Below are 17,801 nucleotides of genomic sequence, written 5' to 3'. Positions count from 1 at the left end.
ACACTTAAGTTACCTTGAAATTTCATCTGCAGAATAGGTACTTTTTGCAGGTCTCTGCTGTGCTACACTTCCCTTGAGTTCACACCTGCTGTTCAAAATGTGAGTACCCCTATCTGGAAATGGACAGGGGGATCCAGGACTCTCAGTACTGTTATCCATATCCCAAAGGAGTAGTAAGTCTCTCTGCTTACTTTCTCTGATTAACTCACACAACAACATCATGATATCAACCACAGAAAACAAAAATGAAGGAACCGAAATTCGAGCTTTGGCTTTTTCCTACCATGGTTTCCCCAACATCAGATGCTATTACAGAGACAAAAGCAGAACCAAAAATTTTAACCACCAGGCAACCTCAGGGCTCCATGTTCACCTGCAGTGCTAAACTTCCAGTATTGATAGTACCAGAATTAAGACATAAGCATGAAAAGGTGCCTACAGAGAGATTAATGAAATGTTGAGTTCAAACATTCAACAGCCAAATATAATAGAATCAGAGCTAGCAAATGTAGTTGATTTATACTTCTAAATCACATAGTCAAATAACTGTTTTCTATAGTGAAATATATCAATGTGAACCTTAGCCCCTGGAGAGATAACTTGTTCTTCTTTTGTGATGTACTCTGTCCACATGTTCCACTGCCCACTGCCATGCTTGTGAAAATAGAAGTCATAAACACTCCCTGTTAATTGAAAGACACAACATAGGAAAACCCACTGATTAAAGAATAAACTTCAGTAATTTTAGTGTGAGACATTCAGCACTGTGAGATAATGAAGGCTTTCTAGTACACCAGATACTCTCCCCCCCCACTTCCATTATCATCACAAATCATTTCAGTTTAGATTCAGCTACATTATCTGAGTACAACATGAGGCATATGCTACTCTTGGTTAAAAGAGCCAGAAAAGAGCACCCAACTGCGCAGCCCAAGGCTTGGCAGATGGTAGCTCTGTTGCAGAGTTAACATCTGCCAGGCACTCTAGTCTCCCTTAAAGTGCTGAGTTTTCTTATTGCTTTATAAAAGGCCAGGCAAGTAGTTATGAAGAAGCACCTTTTTCTGGGAAGATATTGTTTCTGGTAAGCTTCACACTTTTAGGGCGTGGGTTTTCATCATCCATTCCCAGTAGCAAGTTACGGTAAAACAAATCAAATTTCTTTCTGCTGTCTGCATCGATGATCCCACCAACTGTCCAAACCAAAGCAAAAAGGAAAAGCCCCTGCAGCCACAAGATGATCTGCTGACTAGTCATGCTTTCCTTCTCCTCTTCCTTGGATTGCTTTATTTCATCTAAAACATATATTTTGAATTTTAGTTAAATAGCAGTAATAACCATAAATCCCAATTCAAAATGTATTTTTGCAAAAGTATTCTGAGACAAACTTAGAGCATTGTCTTCAGTGGAACAAAGCCAATCTACAAAGAGAGGATCTTGCCTGTGTAAAATACTGTTTGCAAATAAAAATAAAAGAGTAGAAAAAATATTTACAAAGGGTCCTAATTCTTTTATTCTGATGCTAGCAAACTGCAAGCAAAGCATATGAAATACACTCACAAGATCATATTCAGTTTTGTAATGACACCAGCATCCAAATGAGAAAGCTCTGTATGCTAGTCAACCCACTGTTATTAACACTGGTCAGTGAGAAAGGACTTGTGTTGTATGATCTCAACAGTAAAGGAATTCCTTTGGTATTTCCTTGCATCTGACAACATGCATCTTGTTATGGGACACATAAAAGGAAAAAAAAAGAGGAAAAATGGAAACAAAAAGAATAAGGCTTAGGGTACTTACCAAGCAGACAAGTAAAGAGTTTCATCAAGCTATAACTCAGATGAATAGAGGAAGTTTGAACAATGGCTTTGCAATGAAGGTGAATGAACTTTAAACAGGGCTGGATGAGCCACATAAACATGTCATTGACCTGCCAGAAGAAAAGGAACTGGCTTCAGAATGATGCAGGAATTGACACATTTCCCACTGTCCCTCAGTTCTCTCTCAATAAAACATAAGGCACCAGAAATTCTCCAAGTCACCAGAGGGAAGATCAGGAAAGGACCTGTGTGAGGCAGTACTTAAGCGATCACAAAGTCACACCATCATTATATGAAAGTGAACACAGTGCTTCAGCCACAGAACATTTCCCAAGCTAAACTCTAGATGTCTTAGACAGAAGAAGAATGAGTTCAAAACATTTTGAGTCTTCCAGTATTTCCTGCATTGCATTTCTAGTACTTATAGCATCTCCAGCTCTCATGCACTTTCCCTGCCACAAGATTTGACATTCATCACTACAAAATAACCTATAACAGCCTCTAGGAAATCTAGGACCCTCTAAATCATGGTAGTACTTCAGAAAGTTTGATTCTGCATGGCTGCCTTCAAGTTGGCATACTATGAACATCACCTTAAAGTTAATCTTCTAAATTATACGTATATAAAAAAATATTTAAGTCTCGCACCAGCTCTCGGTGTTCTTCCTGCAGGTTTGGAGGCAGTGTATTCATGTAGGAATCCTTCAGTGGCTTCCAACCTAACTGTTGAGGGTCCATATAGATCATACCACACCTGGAAGAACAAACAACTATGGTACAGGAATAGATGTGCATGGTGGGACAGTTCAAGTTTGAATGCTTTCACATTACCTGCTGACAGTTGCTGGAGATGCCTCCTCTAAGTCTGCTGGCTCAAAGATTAAACTCATTTTTGAATTCATCTGAATTATTTCACCACTCATTAAGCATAGCTAGAAGAAAAGCATCACATAAACATAATCTAGTCATGTCAGTGCTGATCATCCAGTCAAAGCAATGCCTGTCATAAAAATCACCGAACATTCTATTTAGTGTCACCCCTTATTCACTCTTTTTCATTCTCATAACACATGACATTTTCTGACCTTGTCTCAACCTTTCCATGTGTTACTGGAATAGCCTGCAGACACAGAGAACAATGCTCTATCTTTAAATAACTCTGCAAGGAAAAGCAGTTATGACCTGAAGCTTTTTTTTTTTAGTTAATTTATTCACTAATTTAAGCAAGTTCAGTTTTCAGTTACAGAACTGAGTTGAAGTATTTCAGTTTCCTAAAAGGGTCAATAAAAAAACCTCAGTGAGCAACCTCATTTCAAGGAAGTAGGAGCAAGACAAGGCTTCTAGGGAGAAGTACCAACTTAATATCATCTACTAAACCAAGTCATATAATTGGGGAAAAAAGCAATGCTTTTAAGCACAACAGTTTTCCTGAGTCTCACACCTCCTTGACTACCATGGTAACAATATTTCTACTACTAAAATAAAGTATGTGTATTCAAAGACAAGGTTACTGGCAAAAATTAGGCTACCTTTTTATTATCATCCAGGACAGTGTTCAGGTTCTCTATCCAAACTGCATCCACTGGGCCATCAAAAATAATCCACTTCCGATCACCTGTGGTAGAAGATGCTTGTTCCCTGAAGGCATTTGCAAGAACCCCATCTGTCCACTCATGGCTTACAGGATCAAAACTGCCATACAACTGTGCCATAGTAATTGCTTTGGGATTAATAATTTTGTATTCAACAGCAAATTCATCCATGGTTCTTGCTGTGTAAAAAGACAAATAGATGAGCTTAAGAATGGATAGGTTAGTTTCATTCAACAACTGAAGTACCGAACAAGGAGATTCTGGAGGATCCTACTTTAGCTGCCCGAGACAAAAAAAACCAGACATTTGGCAGCTAGGTAGCAGTAGATAAGAACTTCTGTTACTTGTACAAGCGAAGTACAAAGTCCTTTGTGCAAAAGCACATGAAAAAAAGAAAAAGCAGAGCGGAATAGATTTTATAAATTTATGAGAGCTACTTACAACCTCCCTAACAGAGCTAGTTTTTTTTCAAGAGTGTTATGCACAAATACAGTGCTTAGCAGAATTCATAAAAGCATAAACACATTAGTATGTTTCACTATTCCAGTAAATGCAGGCAAAAATACTTCCAGACAAATATATCAGACAAAAATAGTTTGATGAATAAAACCTTCCAGATGAGAAAGTAGAATGTAGGACAATTATCAACCTGTGCATATCTCTGCAAAGGAAAAACATTATTCATAGCATTAACTTTATTTAATGAGAAGTTTGTGTCTGAACAATGTTACCTGTGCACAAATCGCCAAGGGCTCCAGCTAGCACTTTGTATGCACAGGTCTTGCCACTCAAAGGATCTCCAACAATCATGAAACCATGGCGCACCAGCATCATTTCATATATCTGTATCAGTGACAAGAGACTGACTCGAGAGCACAAAAGCATAGCACAAAAGCAAGCATTATGTGTATGAAACTAGAGGTATCCCTTCTGCACTCAGATGTGACAGGACAAAATATCAGTCAAGTATCTGCACTCTATTAAGGCTGACCAAAGTGTTAACCCAAATCAGAAGGCAGTCATATTATTATGGCAATTCTCATTGATATAATTTAAGAAGTCACTGCCCTCAGACATCCTCCCCTTCTCCTTGCTAAATGTCATCCCTCAGCTGTAATAGCATCATTGTACAGGGTGTGAGTGACCTAACCAGACACTGCAGATCACGGCCCTGTGTAAAAGCCTAAACTGAAATCAGTGGTTACCAATGAAGCTAACACAAAGGGATTGAAACTACAGTTCTGAGGATCTGTCATACAACTGGTCCCACAGAGGCTGACTTTGGACTCCAAGAGTGGTAATTTCTTCAGTCACCCCACAAGATCTTGGCAGAACTCAAGTCAAATCCTTCAGACAGAACACCTTCAAACAGACCTGTAAGAAGAACCCTTAAGATTTTTTTTAATCTCAGGTTAAGGCTGGTATTTTCTGGTTTAGCTTAAATTCCTAGCCAGTTAATACTACCCCTATTTAAATGAAAGATAAAGCATGGTTTTCAAAGCAGCATAAGCCAAGTCTGAACATTAGCTATAGTCTGAACTGCTGTGGAGGGGCCCCTCATGATCCTGCCCCAGGCCACACATTTTTGCCCTTCCCATTACACTCTCACTAGGCTGCACTACTCACAAGGAAAAAAAAAGTTAAGCATTCTTTAAAAGGTCACCAATACTAGTAAATGGGATACAATGGGAACACAGATCTGGAGGTGAAGCATAATAAGCAAGAGTGAGAAATGTCACCTCTTTCAAGACTAGTCAAGGTGACAAGTCCAGAGTTCTGTTCACTAGGCTACACTACCTCAGCTAGTAACAGATCCAGTTTCATTTTCTATCCTGAACCACAAGACCTATGATATGGCTGCACGTTAGCTCCTTCACAGGTTGGCTGAATTTAAAAAAAATCACATGATTTTTACTCAGTAAAATACACTGTTTGTAATATTCTATTAATTAATCATGACAACTATTAGCTATTAGTTATTCATTCATGACACAGACATTGAATGAAGAGTGTTTCTGCTCTCACGTTTTTCTTCCCCAGAAGTAAGTATGTGAAAATAAACCTGAATAATTTTTCCAATGAACCACGGAACTGGTTGAAGATCCATTTTTTTAATATTTTCAGTCAGTGCCTTGACAAACAGGTCATAGTCTGGTGTAGGAAGAACCACTCCAGGAAACAGGTCAGATATAATGCCCTGTTAAGGAAATACAGAATAGAAAACTATCCAAACACAAAGCATAAAAATCTGCAAGAAAAATATTCATACAGGTAACAGAAGCTTAAGAGGAAATGTCCTCAGCTGAACAAAACTAACTTCTAGGCCAGCTGTAGCCATGAAAGTATTCTATATGTATGAGTCAGAAATGAGTGCCTGCACTTCTCATACACACACTGATGTTGTAAAAGGAAGCTTAACCTTCTGCAAATTTGCCCCAAAAAGTATTACAGGAAAGGATGTGAAAGTGATTGAAAGAATTTCAGTGATTAAATAGAAGTGGGTGTGTTCTGAAATTTCAGAGCAATGACTCTGTGTGTGCTTGTACCCTAGCTATTAAGTCTTTAATATTGATTGCTTTGAGCTTAACATAGTCTTCATTTTCTATTAAAGCAGCAAGCAAACAGAAACTTCATCATTTTCATTTTGACTTTAAATTTCTAACCAACCGTAATTTAGTTGTCCACATTTCTTTTGCAGCACAAAGCCAGAATGCAAACTTCAAAGAACGGTTTCCATGAATGAAACAGAACAAAGTGACTTTTAGCAAGATATCTTACAAAACATGTTATAGAATAACTTAAAAGGCACCACTGAAATTTTGTTTTTTTCAAAATAATACTAACAGAACCAAAGAGTGCAACCAGATCAGTGGACTGAAATAACTCTACGCTAATATGGCACCATTTAGATCAAACTGTTCTAAATTAAGATAATGACCTGTTTCTGTAGGTTCTTGTAATGGACCTCATCATCAAAAACTTAAACACACTGGCCAGACAGCTTACCTGAAACAAGGGCACATCCTGTGCCAAGAATTTGGCCAAGTTAACATCCAGCAAAGCCCGAAGTAACAATACACTTTCATTTTCAGTTGGGTACTTCAGTTTTAAGTTTCCTGCTGCTGTCAGGACAGATTTAACTGCACGCATTCCATAATCATAGTGACGCTGAGATGACAGCTGCTCAGAGCACAAACGGTAAGTGGCAACAATTTTCTGGGCAAGACTGCGGATATTAAAATATCACATGTAAAATGAAAATATCTCACCATGCAAGGAAAATAATTTAACTACCTATATACACGAAGTAACTGCAGTGATTATCAGACATATCAGCTGATAAGATGGCTCAAAACACCTAGGAAGCAGAACTGTAGATTATGCCATGCCAGAGAATGTGCGTGCATTTAGGAATTCGTTTTGATGTTATGATACATTTTCCAAATGATCCTCTGTAGAGGTGGTCAATGTGAGGTTGTAAATGAGAACTGATGATAAAGCAGATTAAAAAGTACTTTCTGGAGAAAGAACATGGACAGCCTTCCAGAATTATATGCCTCAAACACACATATATGCCTTATAGAGGAATGAGGTATATCAGGCTGAACTGGCATAGAAAAAAACAGCACGTCTTACCGCCGAGAGTCCAGAAATCCCATTGAATAAAGTGAAATTTCTCCAATCAAAGCATAATCTGGAACCATCATGGCAACTGTTCGGAACAGTGCCTGTAAGAAAAAAAGTAAGATATAAGCTTAGACTATTGAATATGGTAATAACTTGTGCTTGTTTTGTAAGAATAGTATCTCTCCATAAATTCATTAACTTCTTATACACTGTATTCCATTTTCATGATGTTAGGAATCATCTGAAATCTATGGATTGCATTAGAACTGTTACTAGAACTGTGATCTTATCAAGAGGTTGAAGAGGTTTGTGCTAAGCACTGTAGGAACAAATGCTTAGAGTCACAATCCTAAAGAACTATTAATGGAGGAAAAGGGAGGTGTCATTCATCTCACTTTCAGAACATACAAATTAGCACATGGTGTGGTTAATGTCTTGTAAAAAATCATGCAAAACTTGTGGCAAAGCTAGGAAAAGAACCAAACCAGGATCAGACCAGTCTCTCTGGAGTGTCTCAGCAACTTGCCAAGTTATAATAAATTTAAATTCAGATTTGGGTAGCCAAGCCATTGTAAACCAGGAGAATTTCCACTTAGAGAGAGCACAGTTAAATGTGAACTGATATCAATATGATTAGACTGAGACCTTTCATCTGTGCATTTTGTACAATCCAAACACTTACGAAAGCTTACCAAAAAGCACAGCAGAATACACTTGAATGGGTTATCAGTGTATTATTCGATTGTTGCATTCCTTCTCTTATTAAAATAGAGCAGAAGTTGCTAATTCTGTTTCATTTCTACAAGAAATCAGGATTCCAGATTTACCTTCAGATTATCAGGGAGCTCTGCCCGTCCAGCATACCCAGGATTCATTGTGATAAATACAGCACAAGCAGGATTAAGAGAGATCTCTGTCCCTTCAAAGATGAATGTTTTGAGTTTGCGAATAATAGCTTGCTGTATGCTAAGTATTTGTTGGGCAACTACAGATAATACTTCAACCTAATACAGACAGAACAGATTGGAAAACATAAAACACTTGGAGACAATATAAAAATGTTTTGTTTATATTTTTTGATGGCTATATTTGCATTCCTCCAGGTGAAAATCATCCTGTGTCTGGTAACTGAGCCTAAATATTAGCTGTCTGTTGAAGCGATCTTCTGAAAGTTAGTGCCACCATTCCCTACTCAACCAACGTAGAGAGATAAACAGGCTTCTAAAAGCCTCCAGAGGGAAATACCATCTGCCTGAATGTAGACATCTAAGTTAGGTGGACACGAACTCCCTCTGGAGGCCTCCAAAGGCACTTCCCTTTCACCTCAGACGACAAAGAATTTAGGCTCTTCAGAAAGACTCATTCACCCAATGCCCCAAATTGAGGGTAAATGTAAAGAATGGGTAAGGCAGCCTAGGGCCAATCTTCAGTGCTTTCAGTATCAGGGTAAAAGAACATTGGAAAATGAGAATGCTAGCACTTGAATTCATTAAAGAACAAGTTACAGCAGACAAATGGAGAAATTAACTACTAAAACATATAAAAGAGATCTTCATGGAAGTTCCACATTTACTAGTATTTACTTAAATCTAAGTCCATCAAAATAACAGTAAAACTTATCCAAAGTCATTAGTTACCAAATTACAAAACAAAAACAAAACAAACCCAAACAAACAAAACAAAAAAACTCCCACAACAACAAAAATCAGAGCAAGACCAAGGAGAGGATTAGATGTCTCTGGTTACACAGCTAGTTAACCAGGTCACTCAGTGACACTCAGCTAGTCATCACAGGAATTCCACCACTAGGATTTGTGTGTCTTGTGCTGAACAGAGATAAATGCAGCTCCACAGCTGTAGTTTGATTTCTCAAGAAAAAGAGAAGGATGGTTCTTTGCCAACAAATTAGTGTCACATACAAAAAAAGAAAATTGTACAGGAACTTTTTTTTCAGCTAAAATAACCCAGAACACAAGAATTCTGCAACACAGCACAGGTAGGCATGTGCTCCTAGAGCAGGCAGCTGAGTAACCCGTGTCAGTAATTATCAAAACAAAGAGGCTATACCACAAATAAAAGTAGAAAATTGGCAATAATGCTCTCATGTCTAAATCTAAATCTTGTGTCTTAAATAAAAGCTTTATCATTTTATTTGTCTGAGTTAAAATGTTACCTCAATTCTATTGAACTCATCAAAGCAGCACCATGCACCAGATTGTGCCAGCCCCTTAAAAAACTTGCCCATTGCCTTGTAATCGAGACCATCAGAGCAATTAAAGACCACACACTACAACAAAAACACAGAGAAAACATCTCTCAGTATTAACTCGAAGTCCACTATAATATCTTTAGCATCTAAAATGGGAAGGGATTATTATTGCTAATTTTGGATTACAACACTAGGATGCCACACGTTTAGGATGACCGTCCTAAACGTGTCTTCTTACCAATTATTTCTGTGAATAAAGAATGGGCACAGAATAAGCAGTACTTGCTTGAGAATGACATTTCAAGAAATATCTACATATCCAAACATAAACAATACAAAGAAAAAAAGTTTGTATTTTGGTACCTGCTTAGCTAGTGCTTTTGCTAGATCTTTTGTTGTTTCTGTTTTGCCAGTCCCAGCAGGTCCTTCTGGAGCACCACCAAGATTTAATTTCAAGGCACCCATTAATGTCCTATGCAAACAAGGACACAGACATTAGAAACAGTAATCTTTAATGGCAAATTGTTTCTGAAGGGATGGATAGTATTTTCCTATACAGGTTCCCCTGGAAATGATTTACTTGTTCCCTACTGACTTTGCAGCTTGCCCTAAAAAAAAAGTATTGTCTCATAACTGATTCCCAATTCTGAAGACTCACATTCACCCATTTTGCCTACAAGGAGTGTCAAGGCTTGCACCCACCCTGTATACCCTCAATTACACAAGCAAAGGCACAGTACCATAAGCAAAATGGCAGAGTCTGCAAAAACACACATTTTCATCAAGTGGCACTCCTCATGACAAGAACTTGAAGCTGGCTTTATAAATGAAGTCAATCTTTAGAAATGGCTGAGAAAGCATAAACATTGTTTCATAAACCTGGGAATCACATTGCTCTCCAAGTGATTTTCATACTAAAAATGAGATCCCTGGTAACACTAGAGTAATCTGATTATTTTACAAATGCCTCATTTAAAGGCTGTGCCACAAAAAGCAGTTGTTAAGTTATGCTAAATAGAGTCTGCTTGCTCATCGCTTGCACTGAAACTACATGTGGCACAGCGGACTGCATAGTCTTAGTTGAGACTGAGCTAATGCTAATGACAAAACCCCCAGTTCACAGCTAACGCACTGGCCACGTGGCTCTTTCAACACCACTGCCAGAAAATTAAGCATTTGCCAGCATAGGCATTAACATAGGCATTTTACTACAAGTGCCTTCCACATGATGGTGAGTTCACAGCTCAGTGCTGAAGTAAAATCTCTACATCCTCACCATATATTTGCCTGGAGGTATTATAAAGTAAGTTCTTTAAACCTTAGACCTAAAATTACCTGCTGACACAACCTGTGTCTCCAGGGTTCACCAGAAGCAAAATACCAAATGCTCTTGAATACTTCAACCTTGGGGGATGAAGTATTTCCATTGCAACCTATTGCAAGCAAGTGGAGGAACAGGAAGCTAACTGCATTCAAACATCTGTGAAGGAAGGGCTCTATAATTACCTCATTTATTTTACAAGCAGACATACCCTACCGCTATGTTTTATTTCAAAGAAATTCATTGACCAGTGCTACTGCAGAGTTCTTTACAGTTCCAGAACCATGAGCTGCCAGCTTTATTCAGAAGCACTTTCTTGGATACTACAGAGACTATTACTCTACTGGAGTAGAAACCTATACATTGTAAATATTTTGCCATATTTGGGCAGAGAAGATATATAATATTTGCCTCCAAAACCTGCAGGAAAAATCTTAGCTGCCGAGGTTCCTGTTATTATTAACTATAACAAAGGAAAGTAAATATAGATCAACCCAAAAAATGAAAACGTTGTTCACAGACAAAACAGGTTTACCTATAACATCTATCTGTTAGTGGGGTTATAACCAGACGTAGAGAATTGCCCAGATACTCATAACCATATTTGGCTTCTGTTGTAATCATTCGCACTATTACATCCTTCTCTTCCCAGTAGTATCTCAGCTGAGAAATCCACTGGAAGTCATTCAGATCTGTGATTTTGTCTTCAACCAATTTTGCAACCACATCACGAGCTGCAGAGTAACAGACAAAATATTTTTAAAATCTGAACACTTCTACTATGTTAGTTTACTTAAAATAATGTATAAGTAAACTAACGTTTACTTACAGCTAGGTAAGAGTAAATAAACATTTAGAGCAATAGGCTGTTTTTCAGGTTCGTAAGGAATCTGCACCTGTTTTGCATGGGGCATCAGCTTAATTTTATCTAGATCCCAGTGCCTGTTTTAAGTAGAGGAGACAGTTGTGCCAGACTGAGAAATCTCCACTTGCCCAAAGACACTGTGCAATAATTCTGTAAAGGTTGTTTAAAGTTAGAGAAAGCATTTTAGCTGCCTCTTTCAAATAGTTCACCCAACTAACGTTAGCAGCACTGCCCCAGATGTAACAAGACTACCAGCAACGGCATGCTTTAAACTAGGCTTGAAGGGGGAGGGGGATGTAGCTAGGCCCACCAGGGAGGAGCCTAGGGGTGGCACGCCAGAGCTGGGTGTGAAACCAATAGCCCAGCTCAAGTGTATCTATGCCAATGCACACAGCATGGGCAACAAACAGTAGGAGCTGGAAGCCATTGTGCAGCGGTATAGCTATGCCTTAATTGCCATCACAGAGACATGGAGGGATGACTCTTATGACTGCAGTGCTGCAATGGATGGCTATAAGCTCTTCAGAAGGGATAGGCAAGGAAGGAGAGGTGGTGGGGCAGCCCTGTATGTTAGGGAGTGCTTCGATTGCATAGAGCTTAGCAACTTTGATGATAAGGTTGAGTGCTTATGGGTAAGTATGAGGGGGAAGGCCAAGGCCGATATCCTGCTGGGCATCTGTTAAAGACCACCCAACCAGGATGAAGCTGGAAGAAGTATCACAATCGGTTGCCCTTGTTCTAGTGGGGGACTTCAATTTACCAGATGTCTGCTGGAAATATAACACAGCAGAGAAGAAACAGTCTAGGAGGTTCCTGGAGTGTGTGCTTCCACTTCCTCACGCACCAGAGAAGGACTGGTGGGAGATGTGGTGGCCAGAGGCTGTCTTGGGCTTAGGGGCCATGATATGATTGAATTCTTAATCCTTGGTGAAGTAAGAAAGGGGGTCAGCAGAACTGCTACCATGGACTTCTGGAAGGCAGAATTTGGCCTGTTCAGGGCACTGGTTGGGAGAGTCCCTTGGGAGAAAGTCCTGAAGGGCAAAGGAGTCCAGGAAGGCTGGACTTTCTTCAGGAAGGAAGTCTTCCAGGTGCAAGAGCAGGCTGTCATCAAGTGCCACAAGACAAACTGGCGGGGAAGACGACTCGCCTGGCTGAACAGGGAGCTTCTGCTGACACTCAGGAAAAAACAGAGAGTCTACCACTTTTGGAAGAATGGGCAGGTAACACAAGAAGAGTACAGAGACCTCGTTAGGTCTTGCAGAGAGAAAATTAGGCAAGCAAAAGCCCAGCTAGAACTCAACCTGGCCACTGCTGTAAGGGATAACAAAAAATGTTTTTACAAATATATTAACAACAAAAAGAGAATCAAAGAGAATCTCCATCCTCTATTGGACGTGGTGGGGAATATTGCCACTGAGAATGAGGAAAAGGCTGAGGTACTAAATGCCTTATTTGCCTCAGTCGTTAACAGTCAGACCAGTTATCCCCAGAGTATTCAGCCCCTAGAGCTGGAAGGCACGGATGGATCACAGAATAAACCCCCCATAATCCACGAGGAAGCAGTTTACAAACTGCTGCTCCACCTGAACACTCACAAGTCTATGGGGCCAGATGGGATTCACCCAAGAGTAATGAGGGAGGTGCAGAGAGCTCTCCAAGCCACTCTCCATCATTTATCAGCAGTCCTGGTTAACAGGGGAGGCCCCAGATGACAGGAGGCTTGCCGATGTGATGTCCATCTACAAGAAGGGACAAAAGGAGGGTCTGGGGAACTACAGGCCCCTCAGCCTGACCTCAGTACCAGGGAAGGTTATGGAGCGATACATCCTGAATGAGCTCACCAGGCAAGTGCAGGAAAACCAGGGGATCAGGCCCAGCCAGCATGGGTTTATGAAAGGCAGGTCCTGCCTGATCAACCTGATCTCCTTCTATGAGAGGGTGACCTGCCTGGCAGATGAGGGAAAGGCTGTGGATGTTGTCTACGTGGACTTCAGCAAAGCCTTTGATACCGCCTCCCACAGCATCCTCCTACAGAAGCTGGCAGCTCATGGCTTGGATAGCCGAGCCCAGAGAGTTGTGGTGAACAGAGCTAAACCCAGTTGGCGGCTGGTCACAAGCGGGGTTCCCCAGGGCTCAGTGTTGGGGCCAGTCCTGTTTAATATCTTCATCGATGATCTGGATGAGGGGATTGAGTGCGCCCTCAGTAAGTTTGCAGATGACACCAGGCTGGGTGGAAGTGTCGATCTGCTGGAGGGCAGGAAGGCTCTGCAGAGGGACCTGGTCAGGCTGGATCCTTGGGCCGAGGCCAGCTGTATGAGGTTTAACAAGGCCAAGTACCGGGTCCTGCACTTTGGTCACAAAAAGTCCAATACAATACTGTGTTGAGTTTTGGGCCCCTCAGTACAAGACATTGACAAGCTGGAGTACGTCCAAAGAAGGGCAACAGAGCTGGTGAAAGGTCTGGAGAACAAGTCTGATGAGGAGAGACTGAGGGAACTGGGATTGTTTAACCTGGAGAAGAGGAGGCTGAGGGGAGGCCTGATCGCTCTCTACAACTACCTGAAAGGAGGTAGTGGTGAGGTGGATGTTGGACTCTTCTCCCTAGTTACTAGCGATAGAACGAGAGGAAATGGCTTCAAACTGTGTCAGGGGAGGTTTAGATTGCATATTAGGAAAAATGTCTTCACTGAAAGAGTGGTCAGGCCTTGGCACAGGCTGCCCAGGGTGGTGGTGGAGTCGCCATCCTGGAGATATTTAAAAGACACGTAGATGTGGCACGGTTTAGTGGGCCTGGTGGTGTTGGGTTGGACTTGATGATCCTAGAGGTCTTTTCCAACCTTAATGATTCTATGATTTACCATGCACATCAATGACAGTTAGAGCTCCAAGTGTCAGCCGGGCCCCACTGGACAGCTTCCCTCTCACTAACTCAACAATGTCCCCAATTTGTCGATTGCTCTTCTCCAAGAAATCCTGTCACAGAAGCAGAACACAGGCATTAACATAATGCTGTAGCTAGCAGTTCTTAAGCTCCCATGGCTGTGGTCACTGGAGAAAGGTCTTCCAACAAAACATAACAATGGAAGTCCTGGCACTGCACAAACATTCATATACTGGCATTTTGTTTTACTATGAACACTTTAAAAAGCTTTATGGCCTGAAAATAGTGGAAGCAGAAGTCTTATCTTCCTTCCTAATAGAAATGACAAAATTCTATGATAGGAGACGAGCAGATTCTCTCTGTTGGGTAAATTTGGATTGGATTTCTTCGCAAATTAGTGGTAAATTGCAAATTAATAAAATTAATAGAAACCTAAGATTCTCCTAACCTTACTATAAACATTTAAAATAATTTTCTCATTATTAAAAGAGAAAGTTTAATGAAATGAAAGATTAATGAACTTTTCATTGATGACCTAAACAACAGGACAGAGTGCACCCTCAGCAAGTCTGCAGATGACACAAAACTGGGAGGAGTGGTTGATAGACCAGATGGGTGTGCTGCCATTCGGAGGGACTTCAACAGACTGGAGAAACAGGCAGACAGGAATCTCATGAAGTTCAACAAAGTTCTTCCCTGTGTCTGGGAAGAAATAACCCCATGTGCCAGTGCACACTGGTGGCCAATGAGCTAGAAAGCAGCTCTGCAGAAGAGGACCTGGATGCTGGTGGACACCAAGCCAAACATAAGCCATCAGTGTGCCTTTAAGGCAAAGAGGAGCAACAACATCCTTGGCTGCATTAGGAAGAACATTACCAGCAGGTCAACGGAGGTGATCCTTCTCTAGTCAGCACTGCTGACACCACATCTGGAGTGCTGTGTCAGTTTTCCGCTCCCCCTCAGAAGACAGGCATGGACGTACTGGAGCAAGTCCATTAACAACCTGGTTTGGTTGGCCCTGCTTTAAACAGGGATTGGACTACACGATGTCCAGAGGTCCCTTATATTCTGTGATTCACTGTTCTGTTATTCCTTCTCATTTTTCTTAACCTAGGGATTGTTTCTTTGAAAGCAATAAATATTTTCAGTTCTGACTGGATATGTGGAATAAGATCTTCAACTGGTACTAAACAACACAGGCAAATTAAACCTAAGGTATTCAGTAAGGATACAGAAACAAAGAACTAACATTAAAATTTAGTATTTGGTGTAAAGCTATTAAAACTTTACTATTTCCACATTTAAAAAGCAGCCCAAACACTCTGTTGACAGAATTAATCCCCAAATAAATCCTCATCCATCTAGCTCAATTAGGATCAGACAAAACATCACTGAATTAATCAGAAATTATTTCCATTACTTGCACATGCATTTGCTTAGCCTCAACGAGGTGATACCTAAAACCACTGTGATGACAGAAGACATACAAACACATATGGAAAGTCTCTTCTATGAAACAACAAACTTGGCTGCTGCACCTTTAGCACCAGGAGAATCTAGCAATAACCAGTCAAATAACTGTGTCATTCTGTAAGGAGAGATTTCTGCCTGCAGGTTTCCCCGGGCCTTCACATGTAAAGACAGGAGTTAGAAATAAAAACATATAGTGTTTAATAACAGTCTATCACTTCTTGTTTGGTACTTTTATTTGCACCAGTATCACTTGTGAAAAAAAGTAATACAGTTCCCTTCAGTGGGACTTCTGATATGCAACAAAGTAAATAAGAACAAGCTCCTACTAAGACACAGGAAAAAAGTAAATAGAAAATACAGCACACTGCATGAGTAAACTGTAACATGTTGTTGACTATCTTCTTTGCCAGAAGGAGCTTTTTATTAATAAGCACTAAACTCTGATTAATTAATAGAAAGGTAGAAGAAAATCTTACTAGTAAAGTTCCCTTCCTTATAGCCTCAGACACTTCTTCTGTCCAGTAAATGGATGAAACGCAAATAACCACCTGTCCAGGCCACTGAAGTACCCATGTTTTTCGAGGAACCTTAAACAAAAAGATCCATTCCAGACACAAAAAGTCATATAAACACATTAGATTATGGCACTGATAACAGTTACTTTCCCCAAATTTCTTTTGTCTCATGCTGTAAATAAATGAGAATCAGCATGGAAAGCTTTAATACTTTTTCTTCAAGAAATTCAAAGTTAAAAGTGCAAACTAGTACTACTGAACACAGAGAGCTGGGTTCCACTTAGCTTCAAACATGTTTCCCTGGTTAAGAATTTGAGCAACCTGTTAATGTACAGTTGCTTATGAAATCTATTTTATACTGTAATTCAGGAATAATTACCTTGATATATCCTCTTATGCCATCTTGAAGAACTTGTCTTACACTAGCCAGCATCATTTCCTCTACTTGCAAAAGCCATTTTTCTACCATGCCCTTCAAACAAGAAAAACAGTTAAGAGTCAATACACATTTCCTGATTATATTTCTTTGAATTCAAATTCTTTGAAATGTGTTAGGCTTAAATATGCTTTCCTCTGATTTAGATGTGGTACACAGGAGAAAAAAAGGTTGAAATTTCCCAAATTCCAACAGCCACTACTTCAGTTTAATACTGCCTGAAGGCAGGTAAATCAAGCTAACTCTGAAGACAATCCAGCTGAAGAAACAGCTGCATGTGTTTCATATAAGCACAAATGAAAAATGCAGATCTCAGCTTGCATGGTCAGGGCATGTTTTGTTTCTGGAGGATTAAGGGAAAAAGAGTATCTGTAACTCTCAACATGCCTCACCTTTCATCTTTTTGGTTACCACACAGCAATTCAGCTCCATACCTTTGCATTCAGAATAGCAGAAAAAGCTGGAACTGAGATACTTTTCAAAAGTTATAAACTTGAAGACTATAACAGTTGAATTGTGCTGACCCAATTTTAATTTAAATGACATTGTAATTACCTTATATTCACAGTGTATCTTACCTTAAAGTTCAAATTTTATTGTGAATCACTACTAGTTTTAGCAACTGCAAAAACAGTGCGAGTTACTCCTTGCATATACCAATGGGAGGCATTAGTAGTGTATTCAAACAGTACTCTTGCCCTTGTAGGACCTTGTGTGCAAAGAACGCAGACTGTTTCTTTACTCACCTAGATGCTACTATTTCTAATCAGCCCCCTTTTAAACTAATGCTGACTCTTCACTGCCAGTCATGCGTTTTTTCCCCTCATTCCTCTCTGTTTCAGCCATGCTGTGCAATGTTAATACATATGTATATAGACAGCTTGAGTCTTTAGATAAATATGTATGTATATATACATTTTATATATATACATTTTATATATGCACATATATAGGGGGGTGTGTGTGTATATTTATCTATGTATCTATATCTTAAAAGTAGTAGGTGCATAAACCTGCACAAAAGTGCCTAGAGAAATTTACCCAAAGTTGTATGTTTTACTCCTT

General features: G+C 39.9%; 1 protein-coding gene across 1 annotated transcript in view; it reads right to left on the bottom strand.

Annotated features, from left to right (window-relative positions):
• The window catches only part of DNAH3 (dynein axonemal heavy chain 3), a 70,335-nt gene that overhangs the window by 23,637 nt on the left and 28,897 nt on the right, over positions 1–17,801 (bottom strand). The window contains exons 25-41 of the mRNA XM_075105118.1: positions 16,680–16,772; positions 16,262–16,372; positions 14,290–14,404; positions 11,102–11,300; positions 9,609–9,717; positions 9,210–9,323; positions 7,864–8,040; positions 7,046–7,137; positions 6,416–6,635; positions 5,472–5,606; positions 4,141–4,252; positions 3,347–3,588; positions 2,649–2,749; positions 2,466–2,571; positions 1,798–1,927; positions 1,056–1,292; positions 580–683 (exon numbers count right to left, since the gene is read on the bottom strand). Coding sequence (XP_074961219.1) covers positions 580–683; positions 1,056–1,292; positions 1,798–1,927; positions 2,466–2,571; positions 2,649–2,749; positions 3,347–3,588; positions 4,141–4,252; positions 5,472–5,606; positions 6,416–6,635; positions 7,046–7,137; positions 7,864–8,040; positions 9,210–9,323; positions 9,609–9,717; positions 11,102–11,300; positions 14,290–14,404; positions 16,262–16,372; positions 16,680–16,772 — 2,397 coding nt within the window. The remainder of the gene's footprint in view (positions 1–579; positions 684–1,055; positions 1,293–1,797; positions 1,928–2,465; positions 2,572–2,648; positions 2,750–3,346; positions 3,589–4,140; positions 4,253–5,471; positions 5,607–6,415; positions 6,636–7,045; positions 7,138–7,863; positions 8,041–9,209; positions 9,324–9,608; positions 9,718–11,101; positions 11,301–14,289; positions 14,405–16,261; positions 16,373–16,679; positions 16,773–17,801) is intronic.

Source organism: Phalacrocorax aristotelis, chromosome 10, assembly GCF_949628215.1.
Source record: "Phalacrocorax aristotelis chromosome 10, bGulAri2.1, whole genome shotgun sequence".
Classification (NCBI taxonomy): Eukaryota; Metazoa; Chordata; class Aves; order Suliformes; family Phalacrocoracidae; genus Phalacrocorax; species Phalacrocorax aristotelis.
The sequence above is the reverse complement of the archived record's forward strand: the minus strand, read 5'-3'. Positions and strand labels throughout refer to the sequence as shown.